The sequence below is a fragment of the Tachypleus tridentatus genome, chromosome 12 (assembly GCF_004210375.1).
Source record: "Tachypleus tridentatus isolate NWPU-2018 chromosome 12, ASM421037v1, whole genome shotgun sequence".
NCBI classification, from domain to species: domain Eukaryota; kingdom Metazoa; phylum Arthropoda; class Merostomata; order Xiphosura; family Limulidae; genus Tachypleus; species Tachypleus tridentatus.
In genome coordinates this window covers 96,866,686-96,886,958 of record NC_134836.1, presented here as the reverse complement: position 1 = coordinate 96,886,958, position 20,273 = coordinate 96,866,686, and the positions used below count along the sequence as shown (strand labels likewise).

Below are 20,273 nucleotides of genomic sequence, written 5' to 3'. Positions count from 1 at the left end.
GTATTATAGTGATTGTACATATAATACCATTATCAAAGGTAAAATTGTGGCAATGATGTAAGGAACATTACCCATCCCATCTGCATGAAGCCAGTTGTTGACATTTTCTCGCAGAGCATCATACGCCAACGAAGTACTTCATTAAACTGTTTCAGAGAGAGAAAAGTATTGCTATTTATGTACACTACGGACATGAAAATTAAAAAAAAAGATGATTAAAAATTGTTAATTTATATTTATGATCCCTCTTTACAGAAACAAGATAGATAGCTTAAAGTGAAAAACATTGCAAAAAATAAACAATCTTAAAATTTGAGACAAAAATTAAATTGAGAATTTAAAGCCTACAACTAGGGATAGTAAATAAGGCTGGAGATTTGTTTACTCAATCTGCAAATACTATTTTGAGTCCAACAAATGTAGTACTAGTTAACAGCCTGGAATCAGAATAGGGGTTTGTACCTGAATAATAATAAATGTCTACAGTACTGTATTTTCACTTTGTTAGCTGTCTTGTTTTTGTATTATTTTTTTTTAACAATGCCTATTCCCATTTTTAAATTAACAATTTTTAATAATTTTGTCACAAATACCAACATTACATTTTTACAGGATTTACCCTTGTATATAACTTCAGTTATGTGCGTATATATATGTATATATATATATATATATTACATCTTTATCCTAGCATGGCATCATCATTTTTTACATGTAAAATGTTTTAATCAAATACAGTTTGTAGTATATTTAAATCTTAAATTACTTTTTGTATTTACTTGTAAACTGGTTTATAAAATGTGTTAATGTTAAAGCTGTCAGTGAACTTCATAAAAAAGAACATTATTTATAATACTTAATTCATTTCACTTACAGAAAAGTGAAATGTTAGTTTACTTTTCTAATCAATTTTTGAATTTTTTTAAATTTTATTTCTTACTGTAATTTTTGAAGCATGTTTTTTATCTGGTTTATTCATGGTTTGTGTCCTCATTTTTGACACCTGATGATGTTTACCTTTGTCTCAGTGTATTGGTCTTTGCTTATATCACATCAAACAAGGTCAAGATATATAGTTCTAAACTGAAGTGGTTTGTAAAACAATAGATATTAAAGTAACAGTGTATTTTCTACATCTTACTCATTAAACTGGTAAGAACTGGAAGTTTTTTTATGTTGTACTTATTTTGTTTCCTTCAAAAAATATTTTTATTTCTTAAAATTGATATGCCAACTTTTAAATGTATATGATTGTGTGCATCACGTGACTGATAAACTGAGATGACTCAAAAAACACTAACCATCACATTGGTACAGGTGCACAAGCATGTCCATGCAATTGTGGAAAGTCCCAGAAGGCCCTCCAAACTTGAGCACTGCTGACAAAGGAAATAAGTGTAAGGAGTACAAATTTTTATGTGGAGGAGGGAAATCTTTTACAGTTATACAACTGTATTGATAGAATGTTGCTAGCAGAAACTCCTGCCCTCTGGGCAGGTATAACTGTTAATTCCTGCAGAAGGTTACTGGGCCTACACCCTTTTCTGGTATTGTCCGATAGTTCTAAAATAATGTATTCATATTTGACATTCAGTAATATTCACCATCCATAAGAAAATTGTAGTTTCAAAATAAGTTATCACAGAGTACATTTTTTAAGTAATTATTTGTAGGTGCAGTTATCAATGAAAAGTGCCTTTGTTTTTGTGTTGCACTGCTGGTGAGATTTGAACTAAAGAAAAACTATTTTTCAAGTTTGTTTTATATTTCAAACTTACTCCTTTGCTTTATGTCATTTTTATTGGTTAAATCTGAAACATTTTTATAGAAATTTCAATTTATTTATTTCTCAATTATAAAGATATTGCTTAGTTATAACAATATTACCCAGTTGATTGGTGATGATCGGTGCTATAGTTTCCTAGTTGTGGACCTATACATCGTAAGCTTCATTAAAATAGGATATGAATCTCATCTTTTATCAGCAATTACTATTAAATAATAAGAGTGACAAAATATCTTGGTTGTCTTTGACTAAACGGCTCCTTGTTTCACTTTTGAAATTGTAACTCATACTCCCTTTTGTTGTTGCAGTACTTTCATGCTCAGAAACTCTGCAGTAAATGTTTTCAAACCTTGAGGACACTTTTGTTTCGGTTATTTTAAAGCGTCTTAAAATTTCTGTACCGCGTGATAACATTACATATAATTTTAAGCACCTTGGACTATATGATATGTGTATATAATTTACTTCTAGCATTATCCATTAAATAACAAAATTCTGTGAATAACATTTGTTAACTTTCATTTTCTTTGTGATGTGCATATCCCAAATTACAAATGCTCATAATAGGTCTAACATCGAGTTTCACCAATTATGAAACGGTAAATAACTTGCAAATTTTTCCACACGTAGGCATACACTTCGTGACCATGGTTACACAGGAGACCAATTTAATTACTTGCATGCAGTCTGTTAAAGCTTATTTCTACATAAAAGCGTAGACACTTGAAGTAAATGTAGACGTTTATTCTTCTAGGTCGCTACTCTTCCCCTACCCTAACTTGGTTCAGCTTCCAGCTTGAGGACTTAAGCGTAGATAACTCATTGTTTCGTTTGTTCTTAAGCCAAACAAATCGCTAAATGTTATTTTCTCAGTACTTTGAAACATTGAAAATGTTTTAACTTTTCAAAATTTCTGCACGGTGAAAAATATCACAAACCTCTTAACCATTCAAGTATGTCAGAATTTACATTTTGTGGGGCCCTAGGCTAATACTGCTGCACGTGAATATTATTTGAAGGAAAAAGAATAACCATGTATTGCAATATATTTTTTCACTTCATAGCTATTCGTCAAGTGTCAATATACGAGTTGCATGTGTCAAATGTATACAATCTCTTAATCCAACTTAAGTTAAATGTATATACGCTAATCATTATTTATTTTTTCACAATGTTCATCGACTTTTGCGCTGTAGTCTTTGATCATGTCAGAAAAATTGAGTTTCGTACATCATTTACTACCGATAATATTATTAGCATTTGAAATCTTTCTTGAGACACAGTAGAAGGGGGTGTAAATTTTAATAAGTTTAAGTGAGAAACTTCTCCCGAAGAAACAGGAATAGTCAGGACTATGTCAAGTTCTATCTACATATGCATTTGGGTGGACCTCAAAATAAGTAATTTCTAATTATAAATATCAAGGCACGTTTCATAACGGTATCAGACGATATAACCCTACAATGCACTTTGTTCTTTTTATATGTCCAATTCATTGATGTCGCATGAATTCTTCGAAACTTGTGTTTAATCATAATTTCTTTTCAATGCTTCAGAAGCTTTTCTGTAATAATGCTAAGGTTCATACATCAAATAAAACCCGAATATTTCATATTACGTTAAAGAGTCTCAAATCGGATTTCAGTACTTGTACAAATTGTATCAATGATAACATTAAAGTAATGAATCTTGAATGGTTATTTAAAATGTCACTTTCGTAATTACAGTGTTATACTTATTCGCTTTCGCTGTTTTTTGAATTCATTTTCAATATCTAAACTTTGTTAGATTGTTGAAGGTTCTTTCTCATAGCCTTTTAATTTGTGTTTAACAGTCCATTTCAAAAACTTGTGCTTTACATGTTGTCCAAATACGTTATTAACTGTCATACTGAGAGTACTTACGTTTATTTTAAATTCAGTACACATAATAATAGATACAAAAAGCAAATGGCATAATCTCTTAATGAGAATTGCAACCACTACAAAGTTTAGGATCACATACAATTTACTGATAGTTCCAATAAAAGCATCACAGATCTCTGATTTGAAATTGAACATCTTTCACACTATGCATGCAGCATCCTCACCTAGTTTCTGAAAATTAGGTGTAAAATTTACCTTTTTTTTACTACATGCCATCTGCGTGAAGACCTGAAAATAAAGTATAAAGACCTTCGAATAAACAAAATATATTTCAAGCCTTGTACAAAATGAACCAGTGTCTCCTAAGGTCACATTTCAATTGTGAGAACAACAAGCGGGGTGATTCATCTTTTTTTGTTTTTTATTCAGACATATGACAAAATCCCTATGTCATATTCATGTACTAAAGAATTTAACTTTTAAAATGTGATTGTTTGTTTTTGAATTTCGCACAAAACTACTCGAGTGCTATCTGTGCTAGCCGTCCCTAATTTAGTAGTGTAAGACGAGAGGGAAGGTAACAAGTCATCACCACCCACCGCCAACTTATGGGCTACTCTTTTACCAACGAATGATAGATTGACCGTTACATATAACTCCTCTACGGCTGAAAGGGCGAGCATGTTTGGTGTAATGGAGATTCGAACCCGCAACCCTCGGATTGCGAGTCAGTGCCTTAACCACCTAGGCATGCCGGGTCAGCATGGGACTAATAGTTAATACAAAATTCTTTAAAAACATAAGTTAATACAGTGGAGCGCCGTTAAGCCGCGGTATTTGGGGGGTCAACCTGCTTAACCGCGGCTTAAGTGGTCCGCGGCTTAAACCTTTGTGACTGAAAAGCCGAAGTCGCCAACAGCTCCGCCGAGGAGCCTCATCCGGGCCATTGCGTGATCATTATAATATTAATGTATAGACTATTCAGATACAATTGTAATATATTTTATTTATTTCCCAAATTAAAGCAAATCCTTTTTAAATATCCCCTTGAAGTTATAAAGCCAGGATTATTTCGTAAGTCGCGTTTTTACACGTTCTTAAATTAGCGGTGAGCCGCGATAATCCTCGCTCACATTTGTCATGTCAGTGTCAACGATAAGGAGAGTGTGAGAAAAGCCAGGTAGTCGATTTAATACATCAAAAATTTTGGGACAAGACTTGCTACAGTGGCTTAAGCGATTTCGCGGTTTACTGGTCCGCGGCTTAATGGCGCTCCACTGTATTAACCAATGAAATAAGCTAGCTGTAAAACTAAAAGACTGTCTGATATCGTTATTTTACTTAAAACACTGAATACGTTGGTGTGTGTTCAGGTTTTAAGAAACGCTTACGAGTCAATCAAATCAATTATCTATCATGTAATTAGGGCAAATCCATAAACTGAACGAACAGGCAGCGGCTTTTGGTTAGCGCGCTTGTACTATGGATTCAAAGGTTCGCGGTGCTTTGCACAAAAAATGCGTTTCGCACTTTGCAGTTATTGCATCAGTGAGACTTTTAAAAGTATTTTAATATATGAAAAAAATATATTGAACTTCGAATAATTTAAATTAAACTGATCTTGTTTTCCGCTGTTTGTCTACGATGACTAAAGTTTTATTAGTTGGTCTTGAAAACTGTCATACTCATTTGTTATTTTGTAACCCTAAAGTAAATATTGAAGGGACCGGGTTTGAATATTCCTGTAAACGAGTTTGTTCCCAATGTTAAATCACAGACTGTAATAAGTGTGTAGAATTATGTTTTCCGAAGCACACAACGATTTTAATATTTTTGATAATAGTATCCTAGCGGAAAGTTAATCTAAATATTAATTACTTTTTTTATTGGCAGAACTTCAAGATTTTGAAGTTTTCTTCGAAAATGATATGTAAACTTTATTTTTAAAAAATATGAACAAGTAAAAATGAGAATTGTTTTCAGGAAGAGCATAACTGTTTAGTATCGTAAAGAAGTAACGAAAGAACAATCTTGGTTTTATCATATTAGTTAACCTTAAAAACTTGTGTAATTTGAAGAATACGATGAGTCGGCTAATCCTACGTAATGAATAAGCTTATAAATTGTAGTTTATTCCGCACGTTTTCCAGAGTTGAACAATAATAATCAACTACGTTTTTTGAATGGTTGACCCTAAACACGCATGCGCACTAGTGGGTTGTGTGGCCATTCCAAGACAAGTTCGTGATACTGCACGTCGTACCGTTGGGGGAAAAGTTAATTTGAGGAAACAAGCTATAGTGTATTTATTTTATCACGTCACGTGGTCAAGTTAGTGAATTTTGGTAAAAATAATTATTCTTAAAAGAAGAAAAGTTTATTATAAGAATTTTAAGCTGTATTTTGCTGCCAAGTCACTCACGAAAAAATGGCGTCAGCAGCGACGAGCCCACAAGCGGGCTCTTCGCGAAGGAAGGAAGGGAAGCGACCGCCGACAGAATCTACTAACGGCCCCATTACCGAGATGAAAACGGAACCATCAAATCCAAAGAAATTGAAGCCTGCAGAAGACACAACTTCAGTTAAAGTTAAGAAGGAAATTGCAGAACGTGAGTAATGTATCTTTAAATTATTAATTTCTATCAGTTAAAGCCATAATGGCCGACACAAAGAACATTCAGTATAAGGGAGGTCTTTACCGTGTGGAGTCGGTCGTTATCGGCGGCGGCATTGGCTGGCTGTACAGCAAGGAAGTCTCCCGCGCCATTGGCAGCAGCTGAGGCTTGACTGCGTCAGCGACTGCCGGGGAACGTGCCAGCTGCGCCGCGTGGCTGCGTCCCTGGGTTTAGTCTAACTTGGGGGGTCCGGGTTATCCTCTACATTTGTAGCTTCTATGATCGCGTGGCCGTCTAGATTGCCAATCGATGTTCGGACTGAAAGAACCGGTTACCGCAGATGCAGCCATGTCGCTAAGAGAAGAGCTGTCCCTACCATACGGTTTACACTCAAGGAAAAACACATTGTTGTTGCTTGCGGCCAAGTTATTAGGGGTACAATTTGCAAGACACTTGAAAGGAAAGAGGTCGGCGTCTGTGTGCGAAGACAGCAAAGTGTTAGAACATATAAAAAGTAACCATTCCACCCACCCATATCATATTAATTCCCACAGTATATTATATCCGCCTGTCAAAAACTTACATATACCACATTATCTGGCAAACCATTTCACAAGTTAATAATTTAAATGCAGCTTTTGTGAAATTAAGACCTAGATTTGGTTTCTAAAGTTGTTTTGCTTTTCTGAACAAAGCAGTTATATATGCTTAATTTTGGCGTAGAAAATGTACATTATTCCAAATGTGCTTTTGGAGTGTTGTTATTGTGTCGTGGAAAGTTACTGTGTAAAGATTATTAATGTTAAACTTTAATTCACGAATGGAATGTTCAGTAAACTATAGTGAAGTACACATTTTCTTGTATATACAAAACGTGCGAGTTGTTGCGATTGAGTCGTTTATAATAAAACGCAATGTTCACTCATGACGTTGGAGCTTTGTTATGACATACTTATCAGTCAAACCATGATGTATATGTATGCCTTACCTGGTATGCATCATAATGATTTTTGTTTTGGTCAATTTGAGGAAAGCTTCCGAAAGAAATTCAAAGTCGCTGGAAATATTTAATCAGCCAATGGTTTTGCTTTAGTGCTTCCGTTGAGTGACACGTCAACAAGCTGACCCGTAAGACTAGAACTTACGTATTACCGCTGCTTGTCGCTTTACAAATACATTAATACAGTTCTGCAGCGATTTGGTAACTGCAAGTCACGGGGTGGGCGTTAGGCGTTATGGCTGACAATCAGTCCCCGAAATACTCACTGATAGCCCATCTGTCTGTCGAAGCAACTGCTTTGAAAGAGCCAAACTTCTTCGGATCAAGCCACAGTATCATGTACATTAGGAACGAGAATTGTTGTTTTTGTATTCCCTAAACTAACAACTTAAATATGTTTTCATTAGTTTTTTACATCTGTCAACAAGATTTACAAAGCAGCAGCTACAGGCACGTGAAAGCCAACATAATTTGCTTTATTTAACAAAGGAATGGTTATTAGTACACAGGCAAATGTTAATATTTTTCTCATGTTTTTGATAATTATGTTCATATTGTGAATGTATGCGATGTTCGAACGTAGCTAGCACAGTATGTAGAAGTGTGTGTGTGATCAAACTTTAAGGTAGTGAAGGCTATTTAACAGTTTGTTACGCCTTTCCACACTTTTTTTTTATCACATACCTTATGTAAACTATGGCTTCTCTAAAAAATTCAATAGCCTTCTAGTGTAAGTTAAAGCTCAATTTTTCTTGTTTTAGTTGTAATTATTTATCATTATTAATAAGAACTACTGAGTGGAAGTAAAGAACGTTAAGACTATGCTAACCACCTTAGTTTTGTGTCCAGTGTAAACAAGTTCTTTTACCTAACATTAGCTTAGTAACATTCGTCTATCAGCAGTTTTTAGTATATAATTCATTATATTTAATTAATATCTACAATTACGACATAGTTTCAATTTTTTAAAAATATTTTTATAAAACTTAGAGGGGCGCAGATAGCCTAGTTGCTTTACGCCATTAAACAAACTCGGAGGGTCTGGCATAGCCTAGTGGTAAGGGTGCTCTTCTCGCAACTTACGGAATCGCGAGTTTAAATCAAACACCGAATGTGCTCGCCCTTTCAGCCGTGGTGGCATTTATAAGGTGTCGACGAACATGCTATTTAATTAGAACAGTGAAAACGTTGGCAGTGGGTGGTGGTATTAACTGTACTGCCTTTCGTGTAGATTATCATTTTTAAACTGGGAACAGCTATCACAGACAGCTCTCGAATAGCTTTTTTCGAAATTAAAAAACAGAATATTTTATTTAACATACACAACACAAACATTCTTGTTGCCAGAACGCTCTCTCTTACTTGACATTGGAGTAATAAAAAAGTGTTTGAAATTAACGTCTACGCCCTTAAGGAGTTTAAGTTGTAGGTTAACCCAACGTATTTAGAGGAATAACTGATAAATCCAAGAACTTTGAAAGATATCTCTAATGATGGGGGGGGGAGAGAAATAATACCTGTTTTTGTGTATTTGATATACGTTGTAAATAACTAGTCAGCGCACTTTATTTCGACGTGATATTTCTGAAACGTAAAGATATTAATGAAATTAATACACTTTATAGTATCGAGAAATTTGGTGATAATAATGCGTTTTTATTTTTAAAAATTTACACTCTCTAATATATTTTTATAGTTCTACGTTTTGATTGACAGTTCCTTTTTTTAATAGTCTTTGAATTAACAGCATATGGCAGCGAACGTTTTAGTTAATTGTAAAATATGCGAACGAACTTGATTACATTTTGAGAAGTCTAAAAGTAAGACCGTATTTACTACGGTTGAGTAGTTCGATAGGACCTTCGTACCCTTATCACTTCTTGCGGCTCCACCGCCAGTAAACATGTATTACTCAAAGGACTGGTTTCGCTGACCAGTTTGGTGGAACCGTAAAGTCTGTGCAGTACACATAAGCTTTATTATTCTGCAGAGATTTTGTGAAACTGTGTGGGTCAAACTTGTGATATTGAATAGTTTATAAAGAAAAGTAGCGAGCTCGTGTGAATAAAAAAGTGTGTAAAAAAATTAAAAAATTCGTGAAACAGTTGTAATACTAAACATTGAATTTTAACACCTGATAGTGCCTTAGTGTTATGTCAAAACAAGGACAATACTGCCGCCATGTCACGAGCGATTGATGTAATTTGATAAACGATTTAGATTATGTCGACAGCACAAATGCACGTTAATCCAAGGTTAACTTTACTCTGACACTTATTTTAAATGGCAAAATGCCACAGATGTTTTGCTAGAAAACTAGTAACTGGGATTTGTGCGGATAAAAAGTAAATGTGGATAAGTATTATGTGTGTGCATAATATTTTGTTTAATTACATAAGTAAAAATGATCACGTGGCACTTTTACAATGATTTATTACTAGTACTAATAAGTAAAAAAGAAAAATGTTTTTCTAATTTTAGTTTGTTTTGACTTGCGTTTGTATGACATTTAAAATTCTGCTTTGAAGACACTTAATTTAACTGTGGTTATGCTTATAGTATTAATTGCACATAAAATTTTTTTAACTACATCTCAGTTGAACAAGATATATAGTGTGATATAGTTTTTTATTATAATATTATTATACTTTTTCCTCAGCAACTACAGCTTCTAAACATAGTAAGAAAAAAGAAACAGGGACAACCAATGAAGAAGAAAATACTCAAGCAAATAAAGAAAATCAGAGCAGTCGAAATAGTATGTTACTGTTATGATTAGGTTAGATTAAATGTAATTACTTATTACAAAGATGCCGTATTATATTTGATTATGGTTTCTGTACTTCAGTAGTTACAGTTGAAAATAATAAATTAGATTTATTTTTTTCCAGTTGAAAACTTCCTATCATATTATTGGCATTCACTTTTTGTGTTTGGTTGTAAATTTATCAAACTTCATAAGAATGAACAAAGATCATGTTGTTTTACTAAAGCACAGATACCTTGTTCTTGCAAGGGAATAACATGTTAAATTGCTTGGTTAAACTACATGCAACTTAGCAATATTTTACGGTGGTATTCTATTTTTTTAAGTTTACAGTAAAATAAAACTTGCCGATTTGTTATTTAATGGGTGTTGTGTGTTGTTTTATAAAGGCAATATAAATAGGACACTTGTTATAAAAGCATAAGTGTAAAGTACTGATGAAAAAGCAAGATACAAGAAGATAATTTCCAGAGTGAAAATAGGAGTAAATCCTGAAACTGTATAAGTCTTTGTGTAGAAGCATCAGGTGCATTTAAATACTGTGTAGAAATAGGAAGGGGTAAGAAATCCAGCACAAGAAGTTTAAGAGGTAAAATGAATACATAAATTTCTTCCTTGTGTTATGTCATTTACTGGGGATAACAAGTGAATGGAGTTGTGTGTTAACATGAGTTTCAATATCATAATTTGAGGGGAGTATAGAGATAATTCAAAGTGTGTAACTGGAGAAATTGTGTTTGCATTAGCTAAAAAAGCAACATCTGTTGTGTTGCATAGTCATTTAAGTCAAATTGTTATAAAACTTTTTTTGGTATTATGTACAGTTTTTTTAAGTTAATATGTGATTGTTTTCCAGCACTTGTTTTTGATTGGACATCTGAAGATCTCAGCCAGTTGATTAATAACTTGACAAACTGCTTGCCCAAAACAGATAATGTCAGATATAACACACTGGTTGAGAAGCTGGATTGGGATAAGGTCTCCTTTGGCTCCTACACAGGTGTACAGTGCAAGGAAAAATGGATGCAGATCATGACAAGGGTGAGAAAGTGATTAAATTTATTTAATGGATAGTATTTCCTCAAAAAGATTCTATGTACTGGATGATAGAGGTACGAAGAGGTATGTTAGAAATTATTCCTACATGTCTCATAAAAGTAAAATTTTTTTCTTATTGCTTACTACAAAGTTCAAATAATTCAGGTTGAAAAATAATTGTACATTGAGGATCTTGGAGCTTGGAGCCTTGCTACATCATTGCAGTCCATGTCTGGTCATGCTCTGACTAATGACAGTTCATCTTAACATTAACCTTGCAGTGCTGCTTACACTGCAAAAGGCTCAGTGATAGAACCTCAACATGTTTCCCACTGTATCCTTGTCCATGGTGGTCTTCAGGTTGTCTGCAAGCATAGAAGGCTCAAACATAGGCCTGGGATAATCAGTGATGACGAGAAAACGCACTTGTAGAGAAAAATATATATGTAAAAATGGCTGGTTTGGGTTAAGAAAATGTTTTATACAGAGGAACGAACAACGTTTCGACCTTATTCAGTCATCATCAGGTTCACAAAGAAAGAAAGAGGTAACTGACAAATAGCTGACCACATGTTTGAAGGGGTTGTGTAATTGAGTGTAAAACTGTAGGGACATCCTTAGATGTTTGATTATATTTATTAATATAGGTATAAAGGTGTTCCTTTGTTTATTTTGGGCTTGAGTTGTTGTACAAGTAAGGCTTCTTTAATTTTGTATTTATTTATGTTTTCTTTATTTAGTATTTGGGTGTTTTTTATGGATATGTTGTGTTTATTTGATTTGTAGTGTTCGAAAACATGTGAAAGTGACTTTTTGTGTTCTTTGAATCTGGTTTCCATTTTTCTACTTGTTTCTCTAATATAGAAGTCCTGGCAGTTATCACATTGTATTTTATAAATAATGTTGGTGTGGTGTTTATCAGTGTAGTTATTACATAGTATAGACCTCAGTTTTGTGCCTGGTTTGAATAAATTTGGTATTAACTGGAATGCCATATTTTGTTACTAGTTTTTGCAAATGTTGATTATTTTTCTGCTGATGTTGGGAATATATGGTATGCAGCAGTATATGGTTTCAGTATTTTTTAAATTGTGGGGTATATTTACTTTTGTTAGTTGATTTTGCTTTTTGTCTAGGCATGTGCATATAATGTTTTTTACGGTTTGTGGAGGAAACTTATTGATGTTGATGAAGTATTGTTTGATTTTGTCTAATTCATCATTAATTTTATCTAGTGAGAATAGTTTTATGGCTGTGTTTATTTGGTTTCTTAGTATGTTGAGTTTTTTTGTTTTGTTTCATGTGCTGAGTCCCAAGGAATGTATAGTCCAGTATGAGTGATTTTTCAGTGGATTCCTGTTTTAAATTGTATATCAGTTCTTGTAATTTTGAGGTTAAGAAATGATATGATTTCTTCCTGTTCACATGTGAAGTTACAATTGGATGTATAGAGTTAATGTGATTGAGAAAATTGAGTGTGTGTTGTGTAGATGTGAATCCCGCAATCATGTCATCTCTATATCTGGACCATTATAGTGGTGGATGTAATGTTGTGTTAATTGCTTGTTTCAACTTGTGTCATACAAAATATTGGCTAGAACTAGTGATACTGGATTGCCCATGCTTAGGCCTTTTTTGTATGTAGTTGTGGTTGTTGAACATGAAGTTTGTCTTTATCGTGGTGAATTCTATGAGGGTTGCTAATTGGTTGCTGGGAATGTTTATTGATGGGTTAAGATCTTGGATGTAGAGTTGCAAGGCTATCTTGCAGGCTTCAGCAGTTGGGACGTCTGTAAAGAGGGATATTACATTGAAACTGGCCATTAAGGCTTTATGATTAAGTTGATTAAGGTTAGACTTGAAATTAAAAGTCTTTGATGAATGAGCTGGCTGATGTTACATATTTGGAGAATGCCCATGCTATGTATTTACCAAGATTGTAATTATAAGATTCATATGTGGACATTATTGGTAGTAATGGACAATCTGGTTTATGAGATTTGGGGATGCCGTATATTTGCGGTGTACGTGAGTCGGTCTTGCATTGATAGGAATAAAGTGTTTTTGAAATTGTGTTGGCTTTCTTCATTTTTAGTAGTATTTTGTTTAGTTGTGTTTTATGTGTCTTTGTTGGATTTGTGTGTATTGGTTTAAATTAGTTTGTGTCTGATAGGATGTTCTTCATTTTTTGGATGTATTCATTTGTTTTCATTATGACTATAGCATTTCTTTTATCTACTTTTAGAATTTTTATGTTTTTGTCTTGTTTTAGGTTTTTAATGGAATTAATGTTTCTTTTTGTAAGATTGTTTTTTAGCTTTCTGTTTTGTGAAATTATATTGGTTTTGTGAGAAAATTATTTGAAAAAATCATTTAAGATATTTTTTTAGGTGTTTATGGAAAACGTTTTGTAATTTTTTTGGGAAGTTTGGCTGTTGGATGTCAATAAATACATAGCATGGGCATTCTCCAAGTATGTAACATCAGCCAACTCATTTATCAAAGTCTCTTTTAATTTCAAGTCTAATTTTAACTTAATCATAAAGCCTTAATGGCTAGTTTTGATGTCATATCCTTTACAGAAGTCCCAACCACTGAAGCTTGTGAGATAGCCTTAAAACTCTAACCAAGACCCTAACCCATCAATAGACATTCCCAGCAACTTTCATAGAATTCATCACGATGAAGACAAACTTCCTGTTCAACAACCACAACTATATACAATCAAATGGCCTAAGCATGGGCAATCCAGTATCACCAGTTCGAGCCAGTATTTTTATGACACAAGTTGACACATAAGCAATTAATGCAGCATTACATCCACCACTATACTGGTAGAGATATATAGATGACAAGATTGCGGGATTCAAATCTACAGAACACATACTTAATTTTTTCAAGCACATTAACTCTATACATCCCAACATTAACTTCACATGTGAACATGAAGAAATCATATCATTATTTAACCTCAAAATTACAAGAACTGACACACAATTTTAAATAGGAATCCACTGAAAAATCACTCATACTGGACTATACATTCCTTGGGACTCAGCACATGAAACAAAACAAAAAAACTCAACATACTAAGAAACCAAATAAACACAGCCATAAAACTATGCTCACTAGATAAAATTAATGACGAATTAGACAAAATCAAACAGTACTTCATCAACATCAATAAGTTTCCTCCACAAACCGTAAAAAACATTATATGCACACGCCTAGACAAAAAGCAAAATCAACTGACAAAAGTTAATATACCCCACAATTTAAAAAATCACAAAACCATATACTTCTGTATACCATATATTTTTTATATCAGCAGAAAATTAACCAAAATTTGCAAAAACTGGTAACAAAATATGACATTCCAGTTAATACCAACTTTATTCAAAAACCAGGCACAAAACTAAAGTCTATACTGTGTAAAAACTACACTGACAAACACCACACCAACATTATTTATAAAATGCAATGTGATAACTGCCACGACTTCTGTATTGGAGAAACAGATAGAAAAATGAAAACCAGATTTAAAGAACACAAAGTCACCTTCACACATCTTCAAACACTGCAACTCAAATAAACACAATGTGGCCACAGAAAACATCCAAATACTTAACAAAGAAACAAGCATAAACAAAGGCAAAATTAAAGTAGCCTTACTTATACAACTCAAGCCCAAGATAAACCAATACAAAGAAACACCTTTATACCTATATTAATAAATATAATCAAACATCTGAGCATGCCCTCTACATTCCTTCACTCAGTTACACAACCCCCTTCAAACATGTTGTCAGCTATTGGTCAGTTACCTCTTTCTTTGTGAACCTGATGATGACCGAAGAATGTCGAAACGTTTTTTCTAAAAAAAATTTTATCAACCCAAACCAGATGTTTTTACATACATATAGGCCTGGGATACCCTTTGTAGGTATCCCATTTTTTTAGAATATGTTGCTTTCCAGTGGACCTGTGCCCATGCTTAACAGATCAGATGTCAGAGCCAAAAGGAATCTAGGATTCAATTCACAACTCGCAACTCTTTTTACCACCAGTGCTAATAACAAGATTCAGAAGGTCGGTGAAAGGTATTCTTATATTTTTTCCTTCTTGCTGTTTAATGACCAGAAAATTGCTGATGTTTAGGGCATTGCTAATACTCTCAGCAAGAACTGTGCTTATCTTTCCAGTACTTGTGGCTCTTCCCACTATTCTTGGCCAGAGTTATTGCCTGTTTCCTTATGGACCGATTGTTTCTATAGCTGTAATAGCCCTTTAACACTGGTGAAGCTCAGTTTTCATTGGTCTGGCAGTACAGATATAAAATCATGATGTTGTTCACCATGACATGCTGTGCCATCTCTCTCCTGTCTCTCATGCTATTCTTTTGGTTATTGTTAATGATTTGACAGGAGAATATTTTTCCTATTGCTTGGCACCAGGCTGTTGTTTTCCTTTAATGACACTATATGGAAGTACAACATTTTGCAGGACCACCACTCATGAGTTGCAGGGCCATTTAACTATTTTTGTTCAGACATTTTTTTAGTGGAGAGGTAATTCTGAGATTGTGTGGGTTTGACTTTTTTCTGTTTCTTTACACAGAGAGTCCCTCAGGACTGTGCCTTAAGTGGCACAATTCTCAGTATAAAGATTAATGCTTTCACTACATAATTTCATCCTACTGTTGTAAATGAGCTTCATGTTGATGACTTCTGCATCTTGTTAGGGTCATGGAACCTAAGGTTTAATGGGTAGCAGCTTCAGAGTGCCCTCAATCACTTGTTGGAGTGGACCACAGCAAATGCTTTTGCCATTTCTTTTTTAAAAACTGTTTGCATGCATTTATGCCACTAACAGGGCCTGCACACTGATTCCAAGATTTATTTCTGTGATATTGTTCTTCAAGTGGTCTTTGAGTTCTTGGGAGTTGGCAGTAAGCTTGCTTTCATTCCTCACATAAAACATATGTCAAGTGTACTAGAGAACTAAACATTCTCCATGTCCCCCTTTTCCACCTCTTGGCAATCAGACTGATGTACTAAGCTCCTAATTTGTTGTGCCTTCTTTTAATCCAAACTGGTCTATGGTTCTGCCAGGACCTCTGCCTTAAAGTTGCTGGGTCCGATTTACCATCTGAACTCCAACTGTACATGGAGACTTTCAGCACTTCTCCAGTCCAGCATTTGTACACCAAGTCCAAAAACCTGCTCTTCTCCTCTTTTTTTTTTTGCAACTATCTCTACAGTATGCTACCAAGATTAGATCCTTACCACAACATTCCACCTTGGGTTGAGTATTTCTATCTCGATGGGTCATGCTCTTTCAGAACAGATGGTCTGCAATTCCTTCTTTTGGCCTTCATATCATCCTGGTGCAGTGGATGAACTGGGGCTGATATTGTCCATTGTGATCAACCCATTTCACCACAGCTTATTATGATCCTCAAATATGACTTTTCCTCGTCATCTACAGAAGGTAGATACTCTCAGTTGGAAGTATCTTTTTTTCTGAACATGTTTGAACAGTCCTTCTATTCCCATTTATATGATTGGTTTGAAATAATGTGACTTTGTAGGCTCTGTCGTTGTTTCCTATGGCTCAGTAGTTACTCAAAGGGGGGTCCCGTTTATGGTTTGTGTGTTTACTGCTGAGTTGAATGCCATTTCTCTTACCCTCGATCATGTTGAAGCTATGCAGTATACTGATTGTCCTGTGTACACTGCACCTCGTAGCTCTGGCCCTTTACATTAGTTCTCATCCTGTTTTTGTCAATATACAATAACAGTTGGCCCATTTTTCTTTATCTTCCATTAGTATCATGTTATTCTGGATATCTGGTCATGTCAGTATTTGTGGCAACAAGCTCATTGACACCACATTTAAGTCTTTCTGCTCTGTTGCCATTACAGCTTTGCTTATCTTATATACGAATATACGAACTGTAATCCTATGTTGAAGGCTCAGCTTCATGAAAGTTTGCAGTTGACTTGGAGCAAGTAGCACTGTAACAAGGTTTTTTCAACATTAAATCTTCTGTTCTTTGGCCTTCTAGTTTCTGTAAGGATTATAATGAGGAAATTGCACTAGCTAGGCTATGCATTGGTCACAGTTTTTTAATCCATTGTTTTTTTTATTGGGGAGTGATCCACCCGTATGTGGCCTTTGTGACACTCAAGTCACAATAGTGCACATTTTTCTGTTTTGCCATCATTAAGATTCTTAGTGATGGCACCATTTTAAGCATACATTTTCTATGGGTTTAGCCTTGAGTTTGGATGGTGATTTTGTCCAATTTGATTGCCTTTTTAACTTTTTGGGATTATTATTTCTATTTGAATCTTTTTATATAAATTTTTGGCAGTGTTTAGTTTTAACTTAATTTATTTTTACATTTTATAACAATCTCACTTATGATTTTTACCACTTGTTTGACACAGATAGTCTAGCTATTTTGCACCAATAAATGCCAACCAACCAATTCTTTTTTAATGGTCTTGGTGTCCCAAGTTGATCCATATTTCTCCAATGATAATGAGAACAATGAATATCCCTATCTTTGAAATTCAAGATCCCCAATTTGAATACATTATGACCTGGATGTCTGAATTTTTGTTTTAGAATTCTTTTAGAGTACTTCTCAGAAGCAATCAATTTTCAGTAGTATCAATAGTTTACAAATGCCCAGCAATGTGAAAATATTTCTGATACATACTGTTTTACTGTGACTTCAGTTTGGCTGTGGTTGCCATGTATGTTGCTGATTTGTATTTTCAAAATCATGTGCCCATGTTTGACTTGTACTTAACCATTTATACTACTATTATAGTCATTAAGTAATCACAGATTGAAGAGTATCTATTTGCACTATAATTGTTGGTATAATAATCCAAGAGAGTGTATAATACTAGGACAAACACTGTGCATATCAAAAAAAAAGACTATCTACATTACTACATACAACATTAATATTTTCTGAAATACTGCTAATTTTGTCTGTAAACTGATGTACACTGATAAAAACAACAAAAAACTTAGTATTACACAAAAAATTAACATTTTTTTGAAATAGTGGTATGTAATATTTTATATTGTTGCTTTAAGCTCTGACATATGTTATCTTTACATATATCTTTTACCATGTTTTAAACAACAAAAAACTTAGTGTTACACAAAAAATTAACATTTTTTGAAATAGTGGTATGTAATATTTCATAGTTGTATTTTATATTGTTGCTTTAAGCTCTGACATATGTTATCTTTACAGTTACGTCGCTATAGAACACTTACTGACATGGTTACTGATGCAAAAGAGTGGGTAAAGCATCCATGGTCATCATTTTCTACATCCAAGAAACAGGTAAGTCTCATTGATTTGTTATTTGATACTAAAGAGTGAAAGAAGACATTGTGGTAATAGTTTCTCATATCTAAAAAATAAATTTTATGAAGTGGTTCCTCATGTTAAAGAGTAGGCAAGGCATCCTTGTTGTTCATAATTTTCTGCATTCAAGGAATTGGGATGTTTTGTAGAAAGATATTTAGTGCCAAAATATAAAGCATCTATTTCTTGTGCATTCAAAAACAAGTGACTTTCATTAGAATAACTGAAACAAAAGAGAGCAGTTAAAAGGTCATTGGTTATAATTTTCTTCATATCTGGAAATGTTAACACTTATAATTGTTGTAGTATATAATTGTAAGATTAATCTAAAATAAATATTATATATATATTTTTATGTAGAATTAACAAGTGCTTTTAAAATTTTATTTATATTTAATATTCTTTATTCTGAAATAACAAGATACTGTTTTTGCAGTAAGGGAAGAATACTTTTATTATGGGTGCATCATTTTATTTACATGTTCAAACATTATCAAATACTCAAGTTTTAATATTTAAATCAACATTCAAACCTTCTTTATTTTTAACACTTGTGGACCTAAGAATGATCACATCAGTGATCAAAACATTATACCTGTATACCATAGTGTAAAAGCTGTAACTTGAAATAAAATAATACTTGTAGCCAGTAAATAAACTAAAAATAATACAGTTTAACCATGTTATTTCATTCTTTCATGTGTCCTGCCAGAGATTTGCATGTCACTTGCTTTGTGAAAACAACCACCTAATTTCACATGAATTTTCACCACTCCATGTTGATATCATCATGGAACAAATACCTCCAACAGTCTGAGGGTGACACATCTCCATTCATACAAGCTCACTTTATGCATTTGTACTCATGACTCTTTGTTCTTTTCTTCAGCACCATAGTGACAAATGCATTTAAAGTTCTTGTTCAAATTAGAGGTTTATTTATTAAAACAACAACTTTAATTTTTGTTGTTGTTTCAAAACCTGCATTTCATTATTAATTCTTTAATGACAATGTTTTATACATTGACTTGACCTTTGAGTGTGAAATGTTGTTTACATTTTTGTCTTGTTTTTGTTGTGGCTTTGGAAGGCTTGTTAACCATCAGGATCGTAGCAGCCATTACTTAGTGTGTTGTGGATTTTTGAATTTCTTTCGAGTCAGAAATGGTTTATTAGACTACTTTCTTCACCTATTTTGCTTTGGTATTATATTACCATTCATTAAACTATCTTAAATTTTCCATCTCTTACTGGATTTCATTTGTGGGTATTTTCCTCTTTTCTCAGTTGCTTTTTATTACTTTTATGACCCACTACTCTTGTGGTTATGATTTATACTGTTTCTTGCATTCTCTCCACAGACTGACAAACACACACACACACACACACACACACACACACACACGTTTTTTGCCATTTTGTTGAAATTTGTGAACATTCCTTTATATTCTGGATTTTCTGTCATAGATTTTTATCTGTTTTTATTATCCGTTAGTTTTCAAGTGTTTATATATCTTCCAGAAACATCCTGAAATGCCAAAAAAGCCACTGACTCCATACTTCCGTTACTTTTTGGAAAAACGGGAGAAGTACAGCCATGAGCATCCAGAAATGTCTATGACAGACCTTGCAAAATTATTGTCCAAGAAGTTTCAACAGCTGCCAGAGAAAAAAAAAGTAACACTTTAATTATTTGTTTTACTTTGTGAAAATCAATTTTTGAAGGTTAACATAGTTGTATTAATAAAATTTCTGCTTTGTTGCTGTTTTGAATTATAGTTGAAATAGGTACTCCAACTATCAGTT

At 33.6% G+C, this 20,273-nt stretch overlaps 2 protein-coding genes across 4 annotated transcripts in view; one reads left to right on the top strand and one right to left on the bottom strand.

The window, feature by feature from the left end:
* LOC143234085 (E3 SUMO-protein ligase KIAA1586-like) overlaps positions 1-6,535 on the bottom strand; it is a 29,126-nt gene extending 22,591 nt beyond the window's left edge. Inside the window, exons 1-3 of one of the 3 annotated variants that reach the window (XM_076471140.1) lie at positions 6,351-6,535; positions 1,302-1,379; positions 72-146 (exon numbers count right to left, since the gene is read on the bottom strand). In XM_076471140.1, coding sequence (XP_076327255.1) covers positions 72-75 — 4 coding nt within the window. In that variant the 5' untranslated portion in view covers positions 76-146; positions 1,302-1,379; positions 6,351-6,535. The remainder of the gene's footprint in view (positions 1-71; positions 147-1,301; positions 1,380-6,350) is intronic. The other 2 variants (XM_076471139.1, XM_076471141.1) reach the window with 2 other exon arrangements.
* The window catches only part of LOC143234084 (nucleolar transcription factor 1-A-like), a 47,368-nt gene continuing 31,038 nt past the window's right edge, over positions 3,944-20,273 (top strand). The window contains exons 1-5 of the mRNA XM_076471138.1: positions 3,944-6,260; positions 9,926-10,024; positions 10,890-11,074; positions 18,351-18,443; positions 19,989-20,144. Coding sequence (XP_076327253.1) covers positions 6,080-6,260; positions 9,926-10,024; positions 10,890-11,074; positions 18,351-18,443; positions 19,989-20,144 — 714 coding nt within the window. The 5' untranslated portion in view covers positions 3,944-6,079. The remainder of the gene's footprint in view (positions 6,261-9,925; positions 10,025-10,889; positions 11,075-18,350; positions 18,444-19,988; positions 20,145-20,273) is intronic.